At 44.3% G+C, this 17,873-nt stretch overlaps 1 protein-coding gene across 2 annotated transcripts in view; it reads right to left on the reverse strand.

Annotated features, from left to right (window-relative positions):
- Positions 1–17,873, reverse strand: part of LOC119810195 (A disintegrin and metalloproteinase with thrombospondin motifs 12-like) — a 136,241-nt gene that overhangs the window by 117,471 nt on the left and 897 nt on the right. For both annotated transcript variants that reach the window (XM_042054792.1, XM_042054791.1), the window contains exon 2: positions 11,274–11,635. In XM_042054792.1, the coding sequence (XP_041910726.1) occupies positions 11,274–11,635 (362 nt within the window). The remainder of the gene's footprint in view (positions 1–11,273; positions 11,636–17,873) is intronic.

Here is a 17,873-nt window from a genome sequence, read left to right on the forward strand (position 1 = left end):
GAAGTCTGGTCCCCTGCTGAAGGTGCTCTTGGGAGGGTGAACTTCATTTCCAGAATAACAGGCTTGGTTTTCGGGCAATGTCACATTGGAGGCACATTTAGGAAACAGAACCTTGTGGAGGACTCTAGGTTACCAGTATCATACTCCCAGAAGCTTTTTGAAAATATCCTAAAAAAAAAAAAAAAAAAAAAAAAAAAAAAACCGAAAAAAAAATATCCTTTCCTCTCTGTGCTTCCCAGTTAGTTAGCATAGCGTAAGCAACTTTTTCCAAACCATGATATTCTGCTTAGTCAGAGGCCCACAACAACAGAAATGATCAGAGATTGAAATTTCTTTTTCTACTTAGACTGTTCATCTCAGGTCACAGCAAAGTATACCGTCCAGGGAGGGCTCCTGATCCCAGAACCCAGGCAGTGGATAAAATAACGCTGCATCTCCAAGCACAGGTATTGTGGGTCTCTCCGTGCCACTTCCAATCCATCATTATGGGAACATACTAGGTAGAAACAATCAATTTGATATGCCACACTTTGTTGACTCCCCCTGGAAGGCCTTATTCTTTCTGAGAAATGGATGCTCAGGGGAGGGGGGGTGATGGAAGGAAGGTTGGGAGGGAGGGCAGGAGAAGGGGGGAGGAGGAGAAACTGTGGTTGGTGGCACGCAAATTGAAAAAAAAAAGAACTTTTAAATAAAAAAAAAAAAAGAAAACCTAAAGAAAGGTATTAAAAAGACAAAAGGGAAGTGGGGGCTTTTGTTCTTTATAAATGTCAGCGGCGCAGCCGAGTCGCGCAGAGACTCGCGAATCCCAAGCGGCCAAAAGGTTCCCATCAGTGGGTGCGCACACGTGAACAGGCGGCGGCGGCGGGTTAAAGGCACAGACACAGAAAATAGGCATAAAGCTTTATTAAAGGAGAGCGGGGGAGGGGGGGAACAGAGAGAGACACGTGTTCACACACCAAAGGGGACAGTGAGGAGAGGGAACCAAGATGGTGACCAGAGGTCAGAGAGTAGCAGGAGTGGGCGTGGCTTGCAAAGGGGAGGGGACCAAAAGAATAACAGGTACCCACTGTGTTTAAAAGCCTGCCCCCGCTAAGCATGCACAGAGACAGAGATCTATCTACCAGTCAGAGGTTCCATGTAATGTCTCACGTCTGAGTCAGCGTCGGTTTGAACAGGCCACCCCAAAGATCAGAAGTCAGGGGAAATTCTTAATCTTGAAACAGAGGCAGAGGATAAACAGAGCATTTGTTTTCCTTCCCCTGGAAAGGAAGAATGACCCCTGATCTCAGGCAACCAACCACCACGCAGATGAGCCCTTCCTACAAATGAGCCCCTCCCCCCACCCCCCCAATTCGTGATCGGGAGGCAGGCAGGAAGCCCGAGGGGCAGGCGAGTTTTCCCACATAGCTGGCCAGTGGGTTGCACTCCTCAGCTACAGCAGCGGACTTCATCTGGAGTTCCAGAGTAAGAGCTCAGAAACAGTCGCATTCTTTCTGTGTGTGGTAAAGGAACCAGCAGGGCTTTCCAACTGGCCCGGAGCTGGACCGCCTCTGAGGCTGTTCGTGGCCTGAAACATACCTCCCCTAGCCATGCCATCCATCACCGGACACATTTAAATGTCACTAATCCTCGCTCTTAGCAGGAGCACAGCAAGAGAATACTTAATCTTTGCTGTCGGGGAAATTAGAATCTAACAAGTTTAAGGCGTTCAAAATGTAACAGCATAGCCCCCCTAATTGAAAGCTTGTTCATTAGAACCTGCTAGACTGTTCCACAGCTCCAGGGCCTCCGGTGTCACAGGGAAAGGGGGGCTCCATTTCTTTTCAGAGCACATATTTCATTTGTTTCCATGACAAAAACAGAACTCTTTCTTTATCTCAGAGCGACTGGGCAGACAAGAAGACAAGGGCTGTTTTCCTAAGTGACTCTCGAGCACGTATTTCAGCAGGAATGTGTCACTGCCTCAGAAGCTTGGGACGATCCATGAAGGACTTTGCTCCAGAAGCTCCACACAATGGGATCCTTTATGTAACTGCTCCAAGTCGTTATTTAAGAAGGCTCGGAAATAAAGACACTTCGGGAAATAAACAGACTTCCGCTTTACCTTGAAGTCAATGAGCTATTGGGAGGACGAACTGGTGAGGACTTTTTGCCAGCACACCGGGAAAAGTATATTTGATTAATACACATTCATGTATACACACGCGCGTGCGCACACACACACACACACACACACATACACACACACACACACACAGTACATACACATCTCCTCTTCCTCCTCACATTAGTATTTAAAAAATGAATGACTCAGACTTTGGAAAACATGATAACAATGGACTCTTATGTCATCAGGTGATTATCACCCCAGATCCACAAAGCTAGGACAAAGACTGTGGATGAAAGGGCCCAGGGGGTACGACAGTAATGATTCATTTGTTCAAACCACAGGAAAGCACTGTGGGCCGGGGATGGGTAGAGGACAATTTAAAGGTTCCCCTCCAAACCAGTGTATTTTATAAAGGCCCCATCTAGGACGACAATCACTTTAATCAAACGTGTTTGATTAGAGGTTTCTTTCCCCTCCAGTAGGCAGAACTTGATTTTAAGCGCAGGCATGGCTGTGTCAGCTAGCTGACCTAGAGCTAGGGTTCAGCCCCCTCTACTCTCTGAGGAAGCATCTCTGCAGGTACACATTGTCCACACTGCACAGCAAGACCCAGAGCCTGATCTTGGGGGTTCCCTTGAAGTAAAGATCCCTTGGGGAAAAAAACCTAACACCAGAAAGAACTGAAAGCAAAGATGGCCTGACATCCATAGATGGTAGACAAATTCCATCTCAAAGGCTTCATGGTTGGGTTTAGGACTCAGGAGAGAAATGTGTGCTGCATGCATCCTTTAACAGGGAGAGATCTGGCCAGCAACGCTCTCAGAGCTAGGCTCAAAGCACAGCGTGAAAGCTGAGCACAGCCACGATGAGTGCGCAGTGTGTGTGTGGTGTTGTATTTTCCTTCTGTTCATGTGAAAACCTCTTTAAAATTCTTTCTGAAGTTTGTAGTTAAGACTCTGAGGCTCTTTGCAGGGAAGGGTTGGACCAGTCTCAGAACTGCAAAGGTAATAAGTATCCTTTCCTGAAGTCATCGAGGCCAGCACGACGGTAGACCGGATGCACGGTGCTCTTAGAGCCATGAACTAAGACCACAGAGCAGCTGCAATAGCCCGATGCTACCATGACTACCAAATGTGGCTCGGGGACCAATCTGCACTATGAGAGTGAACTGTGGACACCAAGCCACTATTTACATAGACAGGTACTGTGATCTGATTTGGAAACAATGCCTGGGAAGGTCTGTCATAGAAAGGCTCATCCATCCAACCATAAATTACGGAAGGTCCATGATGGAACATGATGTGAACAAGACAAGGTAAAGGAAAAAGTGAAGTAGAATGAAGTAAAATATCAGGTTCCATAAGGGTTTTTAGGGCCAGGGAGATGATTTGATGGATATAGTCTTACTCATGATATTCTGGGTTTAATGCTTAGATCCTACAAAGAGGTAGGAGAGAACGGATTCCTGAGAGTTCTCCTCTGACCTTAAGAACACCATGGCATGAATGTACCTTTACACACACACACACATGCACAAACACATGTACATACACACATGTACATGTATAAAGTAAATAAACAAAAATGACAAATTTGTAAAATAAAAAGAATAAAAAGAATAAAAAATGGAATAAGCAGTGTGCTTGAATTCTGGTGAGTCCTCTATAGTTTGGGCTAGAATAAAAGACTTTAAGCTAAAGATCTAAAGATAAGGAAATAAACTAAATAGAAATCAGAGCTTGGGAGTGGTGGTGGGGGGCTCTAGGTAGAAAGAAAAGCAGCCCCTAAGGCCAGGAGACTAGACATTTGAGAAGTAGAGGCCTAGTTCTGAAGGAGAGTATATTGGGCAGAAGGCTGGCAGTGGGCAGTGCCAAGCCAGAGAACACCCTGGAAACCCGAACAAAAGATTCATCTTTCACTCTTCTTTGATGTACAGTGAGCAGCGGACTTTAAAAGACAGTGTTACTGTGTGCAGACATGAAGACCAGGCTGGCCGCCATGGGCAATGGCTTCAAGGAATTAGGAGAAGAGGTGTGGGGGGAACTACTGGGAAGGTCAAAGCAGCATCCAGATGGCAGAAGGCGATGAGGGCAAGGCAAGGGTTTCTCAACCTCGAGATTACTGAGATCTTGGACCACCGGTTTCCTATTGTGAAAGCGTCACCCTTGGCCTCTTCTCACCAGATGGCAGAAACCATTCCCTCCTCCCCAGTCACAGCAATCAGAAAAGTTCTCCAGATAGTCCCAAACACCCTGGGGAGTCAAACTATCCCCGCTGAGAATAAACGAGCTGACGTGTTAGCTGCACTGGTGACAGGAATGCAGATTCTGAACATATTTTAAAGACAGAGCCGGTGGGATTTGCTGACAAGAACAGATGCCGAGTATGAGAGAAAGAGAGACGTTAGTGATAAGATATCCCAGGGGGGCTTGATGCTGGGCCACTGAAGAGTGGAGGTGACAAGCATAGGAATGAGAAAACTGGAGGAGGGGAGATCAACTGGAGCTTAGAGGGTGTGGGGTTTGGGGTCCCTATGAGGCTTCTATGCACCAAGGGAAAATTAACTGATGGAGTTCCAAGGAGGTGGCAGGGTTGCATGCTGGACTTCAAAACTATGCATACATCCATATAGAAACAGACATAGAGATAGGCATAATAAATATATATAAATATGATGCATACATAAATGACAGCTGGAGGTCATCTGAGCATATAAGATTAGAGAATAGTAATAACAGAGGAACACAGAGGGCACTTCTTCAGCAAAGTGTACGGAAAGAAGCAAAGGACACAGACACAACCGGAGACAAATATTGATGAGACCACACTTTTAAACAAAGGGAAAATGTATTTCAATTAACAATAATTAACTGTGAACGGAGCAGAGAGATATCCTGGTTGATGAGAACAAAGAAGCAGCCACTAGCAAGACAAAGCTCCTTAGAAACTTTTCAAAAGCAAACTTAGTGTAATGTGCCAATAATCTGGATAAAGACACCCAACTAGACCAGAAGATCATCAGGGAGAACCTTCATCTGGCAATGGATGGAGATAGAGACAGAGACCCACACTGGAGTAATGGACTGAGCTCCCAAGGTCCTAATGAGGAGCAGAAGGAGGGAGAACATGAGCAAGGAAGTCAGGACCGCGAGTGGTGCACCCACCCACCGAGACGGTGGGGCTGATCTAATCGGAGCTCACCAAGGCCAGGTGGACTGGGACTGAAAAAGCACGGGATAAAACCGGACTCCCTGAACATGGTGGACAATGAGGGCTGCTGAGAAGACAAGGACAATGGCACTGGGTTTTGATTCTACTGCATGTACTGGCTTTGTGGGAGCCTAGCCTGTTTGGATGCTCATCCTCCTAGACCTGGATGGAAGGGGGAGGACCTTGGACTCCCAACAGGGCAGGGAACCCTGACTGCTCTTTGGACTCTAGAGGGAGGGGGAGGGGAGTGGGGGGAGGGAGAGGGAAATGGGAGGCGAGGAGGATGCGGAAATTTTTTAAAAAAGACACCCAACTACTGTTCATAAGCCAATGAATGAACCAAAGTACTGAATATTTATATATAATGAATATGAATATATATATATGTATATATATATATCTATCTTTTGTAGTCTGTTGGTCTTTTTCTTTTGTTGGAACCTTTCGTTTTATAGTCTTGTGTAGCTCTTTTGTTGCCTGTGATTTTAGTGCTGTACATAAATAATCAAATAACATTACTATGCAGAAAGAAACTTTGGGCTTCAATACCACAACTTTAATTCTCTGAGGCAATACACCGAGTGAGTTGTTTTCTCCTCTCTCTCATATGTTTGATCCACAGAGGTTCGAGGAATTCTACGTCTGTCTGTCCATGAAATCTTTCTAGATTTTCTAGTTGAACCAAAGGATCTGTGATCTTTGGTCCTCTATTCCCTACCATGCTGGGAGGTTGACACCAAGTGGTGGGGAGCATGTGGAAAAAGTAGCCTTGTACCTGGTTATACTGCTGATGGAAGAAGCATAACTTAGAACAGTCGCTATGAGAATGGTATGGAGATTTTTCAAAAATAAGTATAATTCCTCTGTGATTCACCTATTCGGTATCTGAGTATGTAACCAAGGAATTGAAATCATGATTCAGAACATTCACTATAGAGAGACAACCCAAAAGCCCAAACATGGGTAATACCATACATCAACCATCTCTAGGTATATAAGAACCCCCTCCGGGCACTCAGAGATCACAAGTACATGATGCCCTGCTCTTTCACTTATAGTTACTATATAAACTAAATACATAAAAATGACCAAGATGCTGAAAACTACACAAAGATGCTGAAAAAAAATGGATGATCTTAATAGATTTGAAAATACCATTCAATTCCAGAAAAACTCAACATAGCCAGGATATAATTTCTCCCCAAGTTCATATATAGGTTCAGAATAATTTCTATCAAGATTTCACCAAGTTTTGGTTGACAAGATTATTTTAAAATTTCCACGGGAAGTTGGGAGAACTAGAATCGCTAAAAACAGTTCAGAGAAAGGAGACTAAAGCGGAGCGGTCGGTCTACTGACTTCAAAGCTAATTACACAGCCGGGGTAATGAAAGGTGTAGGCTATTAGGGCTGAACCGAAACTTAGAACTAGACTCAAAAATTTGACCGGGGCATTTTTATAAAAGCACGAAAGCAATTTAAGAGAGGAAATACAGACTTTCAAATAATTGGCTCTGGAGAACTTAAGCAAGTAAAGAAGGGAAGAGTTAGGTGGTGGGGGGGAAGGGAAAGCCTGGGGGAGAGGAAAGAGGGATGAAAAAGGAGGGGAGGTGGACAGGAAGGGAGGGAGAAGGAAGGGGAAGGAATCTCTGCTTCAGTATCATGTATCACACTAGAAGGAACTGGAGGGGATACTGAACTAAATGTAAACATAAAAGGGCACATGGGAGGGTTAGGAGGAGGAGGGCGAAGGGGGACCGACTTAATAAGGCAGGAAAACTGGTTGCAGCTACAAGAGACTGAGGGAATTCTTATGATGGACATGCTTGACACATTGACTGCGCCAATGTCAAAATTCTGGTTGTTATCATACAGTGGTTCTGCAAGACTGTGGCCATTAGAGGAAAATGGGCAAAGGGTACACGGAGTTTTCTTCTGTATTCTTGCAACTACATATGAATCCACAACTAACTCAAAATTAAAATTTTGACTTAAAAAAACCTAGGAAAATAATGGATTCCAATTTTAGTACACATTTGAATCTAAACGAGAAAGCAACTCTCAGCGTTCCTAAAGAGAAAAGAAAGCAGAAGGCCAGAACTGAATGGAAATCTTGGTTGGGTGGCCCTAAGCAGACCCACAATCATCTCTTCCTCAGCAAGGGCTGAAATCCAGGCAAGCATTGGCAAGCCAAGACCAGCATTCATTTTAAAAAGACAGTGTGTAAGAAAGGCTGGGACCAGGAAAGAAAAGTGTTTACTGACCAGGATACTCAGTACAGAAGGTAAATAAACAAAGGTATTGGTAGAAGTAGAGTGCCCATAAAATCACAAGCCTGGCTCTGCGTGGGGTGGGAGTACGGAGTCTAACTTTTGTACCACCCCTCCAGTGCATAAATATGACCTGAAATACAACAGACTCACTTGGAACCAATCCCTTAAGGCCCCTACCAGCAGCAAACCCCAGACCATACACACTGGGATTCTAACTCTGAGGCTGCAACCAGAATATAACTCATTGAAGGCTTTGCTGTCTCCATCAAACAGCTTAGACAAGAACAATCCACAAGGCTTTCAAGTGAAACAAACTCCACCATTTCAAACGTATGAACATTTTGTGGAGATGGGATGATGGTCATGTCATGCTAGACAGGTGCTACGCAGCGGAGGATGGGTTACCCAGTCTGGATGGAGTTTCCAGGGTGATAGGGACCTGAGCTATGCCAGAGGGTGTTAAATGAAGAAAGCTGTTCCACAGCTTTATATGAGCCATTTCCCATGGATCTTCACTTTGAAACCCTTTAGCCCTGCTCCAGAGCAGATTAGGAAATCTCATAGACAACTTTAAGAAGGAGAAGAAAAAAAAGACCACACCCGAGCAAAGAATCCATGATCACTGAGCCCCGGAAGTGAGAAGTAGATGTTCCAGTCCCCGCATTCAGTTTCTGTTACTATGATAAAAACAATGACCGAAATCAACTTGGAGAAGAAATGGTTTCCCACATAACAGGCTGTCATCAGGGGAAGCCAGGACAGGAGTCAGGATCATGGAGGCATGCTTCAGTAACAGACACAAGGACCATGGTAAAACAATGCTTAATGGATTGCTCTGACTTCCTATCCAGAGGAGACGTCAACAGCGGTGAACCGGGCCCACCCTCCAATAATCAACAATCAAGAAAATGCCTTCAGAGAAATCCCTATAGGCCAGTCTGATGGAAGCAAATCTGTAATTGAGGTTCTGCCTTCCCTTGGACCCTTAGTTTGTGTCAAGTTACGGAAAACTAACTGGCACACCATGAAAGTGTGTGTGCCATTTCTCCAAAAGGCTTCCCAAATGCTCTCAGGGTGCAGTCATGCCTGGGTGAAAGAGAGGATGAATATTCCAAAGGTCAGATTCCAGGCATGTGGTCAAACAAAATCAGATGCAAGTCCATCCACCAACTTCTGACCAGGACCACTCTAAGTGGGCATTGACCATTTTGGTACATTGCTAACAAACTTAACAACAGTCAGCTATGAGCTTACCAAACGGAAAAACTTATTTGGCTTTTGGTACCATTTTGTGTCACCTGGAATTTCTAAATCATATGTGAGAACACACACACACACACACACGCACACACACACACAAAATGCCATTGAAGTATTTCTAATAAAATGATCCAGATGATTTGGCTCTCAGAGTTAAAATTTTTGTTATCTTGACTACCCCTGTAGCTTCCTGTATTTAGTATGAATCTGAAATCTGATTCTGAAAATGCCCATGTGGTAGTATTTATTCGCTGCTCCTCAAACATTTGGAAGCTGAAGAGATCCTAGCGTTCTAGCCCTAAGGCAAAAGTAAGGTTCCTATGCAATTTCCCTTGAAAGGAGAACTTCCTGCCCCAGGCTGCCTGTTAGAATCCCCAGGGAGAACAGCTGCTGTGTTGGTGGCCAGTTGCTAATTAGACCCATTTTCCTGGTAACATTGATTGGCTACACTCACCTGGGAAGCTTAAGGAAAGACAGGTGCCTGGCGCAACTATCAGACCAATTAAATCGCAGCACCTCAGACATAAAATACCAGGCAAGGGACACACACTTCATTAATATTTGGTTAGCACACAAAGAAATGGAGGGTTTTTTTTGTAATGTTTTCATTCAGATCATAAGACTTCTCAGGCCATCCTAATGTTGATCCAGGGCTCAGAACAAATGTTCCAGGCCAGGCTTCTCAGACATCCACGAACATGAGTCCCAGAGACCAGGTTTGTGATACATTTCAAACAAGCAAATCTGTGGTGTATTGGTTAGTTGGTATATTGCTTGGCCAAACCATGCAGATAGAGAATTCTAAACCATGCAGATTAGGAATTCTCAGGGAAGGACAGTGAGGGAAGACAGTACAAACACGTTCTGCAAGAATGATGATATCCGAGTGATGTTTGGAAAACCTCAGAGCAACCGTAACCCTTAGGTTTCTGAAACATCTTCCTTTATGAAGAAGCTTCAGGAAATAGCAGGTCACCACAGTGTGCCATTCTCTGCTCTGAACCTGGTTTATCATCGTCTCCAAAAGAAGAGGAGGGGGGAAAGAGGGGGCAGAGGAGGGGCAGGAGGATCTGCCGACAGCCCAGGTTCTGATGACCAGCACAGGTAGTCAGCCAGACTTACACTGTGAGGGCAGGGGGCCACTCCTCTCAACCTGAAGGGAAACCTCAGCAAATCTCAGCATAGCTCCTAAGCCATTTTCCATGCAGTAGCTGGAGAGCTGTCACCCTGGAGGCGGCTGGAAGTAAAGGGTGCAGGAATCAATCTTTTATCTTCTCACATTTGTCTACCACTGTTAGAGACTGAACTCAGGGCTTCAAAGACGCTAGTCAATTATTCCACCATGTAACCCACAGCTTCACCAACGCATAAACATGGGTGCAAACTTTGAAAAGTAAACATTGTTTCACTTTGAGGGGCGGTGTATAGTAGTGGGAATGTACACTGACATTAACAGTACAAGAAACCTATTTGGCACTTCTAAGCTTCCTCGCGTGTTCACTGAAAAAGAAAGAAAAGAAAAGAAAAGAAAGGTGGGAGGGAGAGGGACTTCACACAAGCCACATCATGGGCCATGCATTTTAGAAATGTTAAAAGAAGAGGGGAGGGGGATGACATTCATTAAATATGGTTATGTACTAAACACCCTCCTGAGGCTTAGCTGTGGATTAATGCCCTTAATCCCTAGAATACACTACAACAACAGTCAAGGAACTTCTTCCATGGAAGCCTGAGAGCATTTTCAGCTTTCAGAGCCACAAGCAGACTCCATCTGAGCTGCTCAGTTCTGCTGTGAAGCCTAAAAGGGGCCACGGGTTCCATGTAAATCTCTGGATAAGCATGTGTTTCAGTAAACTTTATTAAAACGACAGATGGTCACATTGTTTTCAACCCTTCTCTGAGCCTGTTTTCTCATTGCCTCTGTTTTACAGATGGAAAAAAGAAAAGGAAACAAAAGAAACATAAGACCAACAAAATCTCCTGACAGTTCAGGGTCCTCCAGGAAGTCTGAGGACCAAGAGCAAATCCTCAACTGTTACAACCTAACAGCCACAGTCAGTATTGGCAACACTCTTCCTCAGTCCAAATCAGAGTTTCCTAATTCAAGGCAAGACAGAGAGTCAATCAGCAGGTGGCCCTTAGGGCTGCCCCAGGGAGTAAAGAGGGACTCAAAGTCCCCTGTAGTTTTTCCAAGCTGTTCTCTCTCTGCCTTCTTAGAATCACCATCCTTCCTATCCTCATTCTTTGCTCCTCAAAACTGATTGTAATTTAATCAGTATCTACATTCTTTCAATTCCTTTGGAAGCCGGGATTGCCCCGACCACAGGGCACAATTGGCGTATTACCTGGGAATCTGTTAATATAAGGTTCACAGGCTAAGACATGGAGCAGAAAGGGGACATGAGGCAGAAAGATACTCACCAGTCCTTGACAGGCACTGAGGGCTGCTGTCCCGATCGTGGTGCCCTGCTGCAGAACTGTGCCCCTGAGATGGCAGGGTGAGCCTGAGGAAGTCACCATCTTAACCTGGGAAAGGTTCCCATATCGCCTCTCCACCACATAGCCATTGGCCATAAACTCCCTATTGACTGTCAAATTGAAAAACAGGTCCTTGTCTTCATGTGGAATTCTATAGTACACCTGGTCCTCAGCACCACCCACATCTCTCCTTCTCCTGCCACTGGTGACAGGATGATGCAGTCCGTAAGACAGAAAATGTCCGCTGGCGTCTACTTGAACTGGTCCCACCACATGGTACTCTGGCAGGGCCTTGATAAAATGTTCTGTAGGAAAAGAAAACAGAATAAAATTCAGAGATCCAAACTGAGTTCAATAAGCAAGACAAACCCACTCCCATTTGGGACTGAGATTGCTGCTGCTTGCTGATTGCAAAACTACCACTGACTTAAAGCTCAGAGAATGTTTCCCCCACATTAACACTGTCCCCGTGAAACCCTCTGAGCAATTAACATGTGCACAGCATCTGTCTTCAATGGTGTGCAGCACTCCGTCCGAGCTGACCTACAGTAGACCTCTGGGTATCAGCTATTCTATCATAGTCCACTTAAGATGAGATTTGATTCATGAGAAATACTGCAAAGAAAGAAGCAGGATCAGTATGCCCAACAGGACATTGCCAGGGTAGGGTCCACTAATGTGAACTACAGATCTCCAGTTTATGGCATGGTGCTTCAGTCCTCAAGAACGTCTTCCTATGTCAGACTACAGGGGAAAAAAGTCTAACCACACAGCGAACTCATCATACATGGTCCGTGTTTACCTCAACAAAACCTCACACCTATGATAGCATCAGAGTGACCCATGATGTAGCAGGGTACTTCAGTGGACTTGGGATTTAAAATACACTCAATAAAAATGATGAGGACACATCCTTGAATCCAAGGCATTGGCTCAAATGATGAAAACTGCTGCTCTGGAAATGCATTTTGCTGAGTCATTGGAGGTTTGGTTTACTTACTCTAAAATCCAGAAGGACAATCCGTTACTAATTAGATCCATTGTTAGTTAAGAACATAAAGTAGCAAGATGCACAGGGATTCTAATGGGGACAGGTGGTCCTGCAATGCACCAGAATACTCATTTTGACTCACCCAAATTTGATCTTTTGCAAAAGAAAAAGGGGAAGAAAGAGAGGAGATGGAGAGGGCAAGGAAATAGGAACCAGGGAATCATGGAAAGAAGGGGAGGGGAGGGAAAGGGGAAAGAGGGGGAGGGGAAGATTCTACCAGATACTTTCTTGTATGCACTACATTGCTCATAGAATTCTCACAATTATAGTCTTTGCATTCTGTCAGAATCTCATGTATGCTTTAAGATAAAAAAGTGAAATCCAAAGCAATAGGCATGGTGGCACTGCAGAGGCTAAAACAGAAGATCAAGAATTTGAGACCAATCTGAATTAAACAGTGAGACCTCCCCCTCAAAAGACAGAAGAAAAACAGAATTCCATTCTCCTAACATCCCCAGACAACTGAAGTTCTAGCTCTTTCTACTGAGGGCTCATGTTTGTACTTCCCAGGATGGCTTTACTTCACACTGCCTTTTATTTACGATATTACATATTCCTGATACTTTCAGAGGCAGAATCTCAGCACCACAGGCTGTATGTCATCACCACAGGCTGAATGTCATCACGGGCTGTATATCATCATTGGCTGTATGCCATCATGGGCTGTATATCATCATTGGCTGTATGCCATCATGGGCTGTATATCATCATTGGCTGTATGCCATCATGGGCTGTATATCATCATTGGCTGTATGCCATCATGGGCTGTATGTCATCCTGGGTTGTATGTTATCATAGGTTGTGTGTCATTACAGGCTGTATGTCATCATGACTATGTCATCATAGGCTTTATGTTGTCACAGGATGTATGTCGTCACAAGATGTATGTTGTCATGGGATGTATGTCACCACAGGCTGTAAGTTGTCATGGGTTGTAAGTAGTCACAGGCTGTATGTCATATATATGTCATAAATCAATAAACATCCCTGATGATGGTCTTTGAAGGAACTAGACTTAAGTGAAATATGGGCAGAGCACAGTGTCCACTTTCAGACACTAACAAAAATCTTATTAAACATAAAATACCCATGCCTGTTATAACTGCAACATTTAGGTGATGGAGGAGTGTCTATGTGTTAATTTCATTATTAATAAAAATACTGCCATGGCCCTTTAAGAGAACAGAAAATTAGGTAGGCAGAGTAGACAGAACAGAATGCTGGGTAGCAGGAGTGGGGAGATGCTTCAGACAGTCGCCATAGTGAGTCTCCATGCTTCTCCTCTCCGAGATGGATGCAGGTTAAGATCTCTCCTGGTAAGCCACACCTCGTGGTGCTACACAGATTACTAAATATGGGTTAAAGGAAGATGTGAGAATTAGCCAATAAGAGGCTGAAACTATGGGCCAGGCAGTGTTTTAAAAGAATACAGTTTTCATGTAATTATTTTGGGTAAAGCTAGCCGGGTGGCGGGACTCAGCCCCGCCGCTTCCTTCTACATTTAGGCACAAACCACACAGGGATAAATCATTTTTTAAAAGATTTATTTATTTATTATGTATACAACATTCTGCATGCATATATGCCTGCACGCCAGAAGAGGGCGACAGATCTCATTACAGATGGTTGTGAGCCACCATGTGGTTGCTGGGAATTGAACTCAGAACCTTTTGAAAAGCAGCCAGCGCTCTTAACCACTGAGCCATCTCTCCAGCCCCCAGGGATAAATCTTATAAAGAGTGTTTAATAAGAAGAATTTAATAATAATCTAATAAGCAATGTTTAATGAAAAATAAACACACACACACACACAATTAAGTTTTCTAAAGCACATGCAAACAAAAAACCACATATGGAAATCATTTGAAAGGGTTTCCATGGGGGATTATGACAAAAAAGCATCAATAACTAAAAAAACAAAAGTTATCAATGAACTGAAGACGATAGTGTTCTGTGAACTGAGGAGTATAACCGACTGGCCCCTCACACATTTACTTCCCATTCACTCCTCCAGAAATATCTGGACCAACCCAGGATGGGCACTTCCTGCCCCTCCACATTCAGACCCGTGTTAAGAGCAGAGCAGTCAGCTGCAGCGGAGGGACATAGTTTACTTCTGCAGCCTTCCCTCCCTGTCCTTAATTATTATTACTTCAACAGGGGCTGGAGCACCTGAGGAACATGGGCAAAAAAAAAAAAGTCTTACTCTGAGGGGTGAGTGCCCAGATATGGTTACTCTAAAGATTCTGACCACTTTTCTCGAGAGGAACCACAGGTTTCCATTACTTGATTTCAATTACTTGAAACCTGTAGAAAAGAAACATCATGAGAAGTTCTAGGAGCAACTGTGGGTACACAGCATTTTGAAAAGACAAAACATCAGGCCATATTTGCCTTCATCTTAGGAAGAAGAGCAGAGGATGAGAGACTGACAATCTGTTTCCATGCTCGGGTTAGATCTATATGGTATGGTTGCGGGACTAACCCATGAGTCAGTTCATTGACCGCTCAGCGGCCATGCTCACCTTTTCTGTATAACTCTAATTTTGGTGTGACTTCAGCCAAAGAGGGAGCATCTATATTTGTTATTAATTATTTCTAGTAGTAGTAGTTGAATTTCGTAGACTCTTTATTTAAAGAGTTGTTACTAACATAGAGGTTTATTTCCATAATAATCTTCCACAGGTTGTTCTCACTGTGCAACCGTTTTATTAGAGAAATCAATAAAATTGATTGTTTTTTTTTTAAAAAAAAAGTTTGGCTTTGCTTCCTAACCATATAATAATTATCTACTGACAGGATAATTTATTATAAATACCACAAAATGACATAATTGTGAAAACTCTTCCTACAATAAAAAAATGCTAGAATAATTTTCTTCTAATATATTTGTTTCCAATTAGGAGAAATGAAAGATTAGACTTCCCCCATGGTCTTCTATGAGCCTGTGTAGCCAGAGACCATCTCTGAAATGAGATAAAGTGCTTGCCCTGTAGCTGTCACAGAGTCACCAAGTGCAAAACGGAACGCAGAAGTTACCAGTGCCTTGTAGACAGCACAGGTGGCTTTGGAGCTACAGGGGCCTGAGTTCTGGGTTTCTCACTCTATAATGTCCCAAGAGCAGCAATTAACTTTGCATTTTGCTCTTTTCTTGGATTTGAGATGTTGGGTGTGTTACTCTTGCCATGCTGGGCAGCAGGAGTGAGATGAAGAAGGCCACACAGTCACAAAAGTGACCACCGGGCTCTAAGATGTGGTGTGGTGTAAGCTGAGTGTGTTAGGGGGTATCATCTCCGACAACAGTGTTTGCAGCTGCTGATGGGCTTTTAGCAAGCAACCACATCACTTGTCAGGAAGCGTCTGTCCAGAGAAAACTCCATCCAGAGACCAATGCTGGATATAGAGGAGAGGAAGCATGTTGTATATGCAAAGCTAGGAATCTTATTCTTTTGACGTTTGGCTGTCAATCAACCAAGTCTAGAGAGGTGTAGCACATCCTTTCACCAGCTACCTGATATAGGAAGCGGGGTCTGCAGAATTAGCCCGATCTGTCCTGGAAAGAAGTAGATTCATCGCCATACTTTTTCTGCGGACCAAAACCTTCATATATTGACATCTTTGTGGTGCTGGAGATGGGACTTAGGGTCTGGCGCGAAGCGAGGGTCCTGGGACCGAACTATAGCCCAGCCCAGAACTGAAACAGTGATTGTGTGCACACCTGAGATCTAGAAAGAACGAGCAAGGTCAATTAGTGTGTAGACCCCTTTCCAGCTGCTCCATGACTCTCTTCAATGCCCTGGCTGAATAGTATTTCGTAAGTGTTCAACACCTACGTGCAAACACGATCAATTTGTAAAAATGTGGATGGGTGGGATGATCTCTGAGTTTGCAACTCTGAATATTTGGAATTTGGGTGCAACTCAAAAGTCCTGTCAGAGTAGAAATGGAAGGTCACCTGGGGGTCAAATCCAGGTCTAGTCCCAGGAAGCTTTAGAATGTCCTGTCATTACTCCTCTCCTCTCTTGCTCTCACCCCCTCCTCTCTCTCCCCTCTTCTATTCTCTTTTCTCTCCCCTCCCCTCCTTTCCTCTCCCTTCCCCGCCTCTCCTCTCCTTTTCCTCCCCTCCCATATTCCTCTCCTCCCCTCCTCTTTCCTCTCTTCCCTTTTCTCCACTCATCTCTTTTCTTCTCTCCACCTCTCTCTCCTCTCCCCTCCTCTTTCCCTCTGCTCTCACCTCCTCTGCTCTCCCTTCCTCTTTCTCCTCTCCTCTACTGTTCTCCTCCCTTCGCTTCCCTCCTTTTCTCTTCTCTCTTGCTCTCCTCCCTCTCCCCCTCAGTTCTAATAAAAATCCACTAGGAAATTTCTTCTTAGCACAAAGAATTAATTACTTGTCAATGCATTAATGAAGACTGATGAAAAGATCAACGCTCTTAAAAACTGAAAGCGTTCTTAAAATCTAAATATATTTGCATCATTAATACACATAGTGAACTTTAGAGCTATTTTTGAATATCAACTATTCTCAGCATACCCCAAAGGTCATCAGGGAAAAGAGTCATATCCCACTTTCCAGAGAACAAGACGGGCCCAGCAGTGTCTGCTCTACACCAAGATGAATTTTCCCTTACAAACATGCGAAGCAAGCAGAGTTGGACCGCTAACCCAGGAGAATGTCTTTGAAGGAAATCATCTCCGCATGCCCTGGGAAGTGCTGGCGGGCTGTGTTTGGGCTCCCCGAGAACAGGGACCTTTCACAAAGGCTCTGGTTTTCAAAGAACAACAAAAGCTGCTATTTTAAACTTGGGGGCTTGAGATGGTATCTGGATGGTTTACACAAGCAAGTGCGGGCTGATTGACATCTAACCCCAGTGTTTGCCCACTCCGGCTTCCAAGTAAAGCAAAGGGAGGGAATGATTTGCATCTGGCCGCTCTCTAAGCCGCCGCAGAGGAATTCTCCAGCAGCATTTGACTTTGCAACGTGGGCAGAAAACACTGGCTAGCAATACCTTAAACACGGACAAGTGCGTGCGTGTGTGCGTGCGTGCGTGCGTGCGTGTGCCTGTTATCCCTGTATTGCCGTCGTCATGGTTACATGGCTTTAAGTCAGGATACCTGTTTCAAAACCATGTTCCACTGTTACGAAGCTCATAAAGTCTTCAAGTTCCAGTTTCCCCATTTGTAAACCAGGCATGGTAGCACCCGAACTCCAGAAAAGCATTATGAGTAATAGGAGGGGCTTACAGGCAACCTCTGTGCTCTGACACTGCCCCCCTCCATTCCCTGCCGCTCCGCAGCACCCACCGTAGAAGCCCTCTCTCGATAGCAAACTCCTCTAAGTTCAATAAAAAACAGAAGCAACAGCACCACTTTTCCCTGGGCATTAGGCTGAAAATAACAACAACAACAACAACAATAACAATAATCTGCAAATTATCTTCAGAGTGATCACAAAATTTAGAAAGAGAAAAGCTTTCAAAGCAGGACAGAGAACC

Source organism: Arvicola amphibius, chromosome 3, assembly GCF_903992535.2.
Source record: "Arvicola amphibius chromosome 3, mArvAmp1.2, whole genome shotgun sequence".
NCBI lineage: Eukaryota > Metazoa > Chordata > Mammalia > Rodentia > Cricetidae > Arvicola > Arvicola amphibius.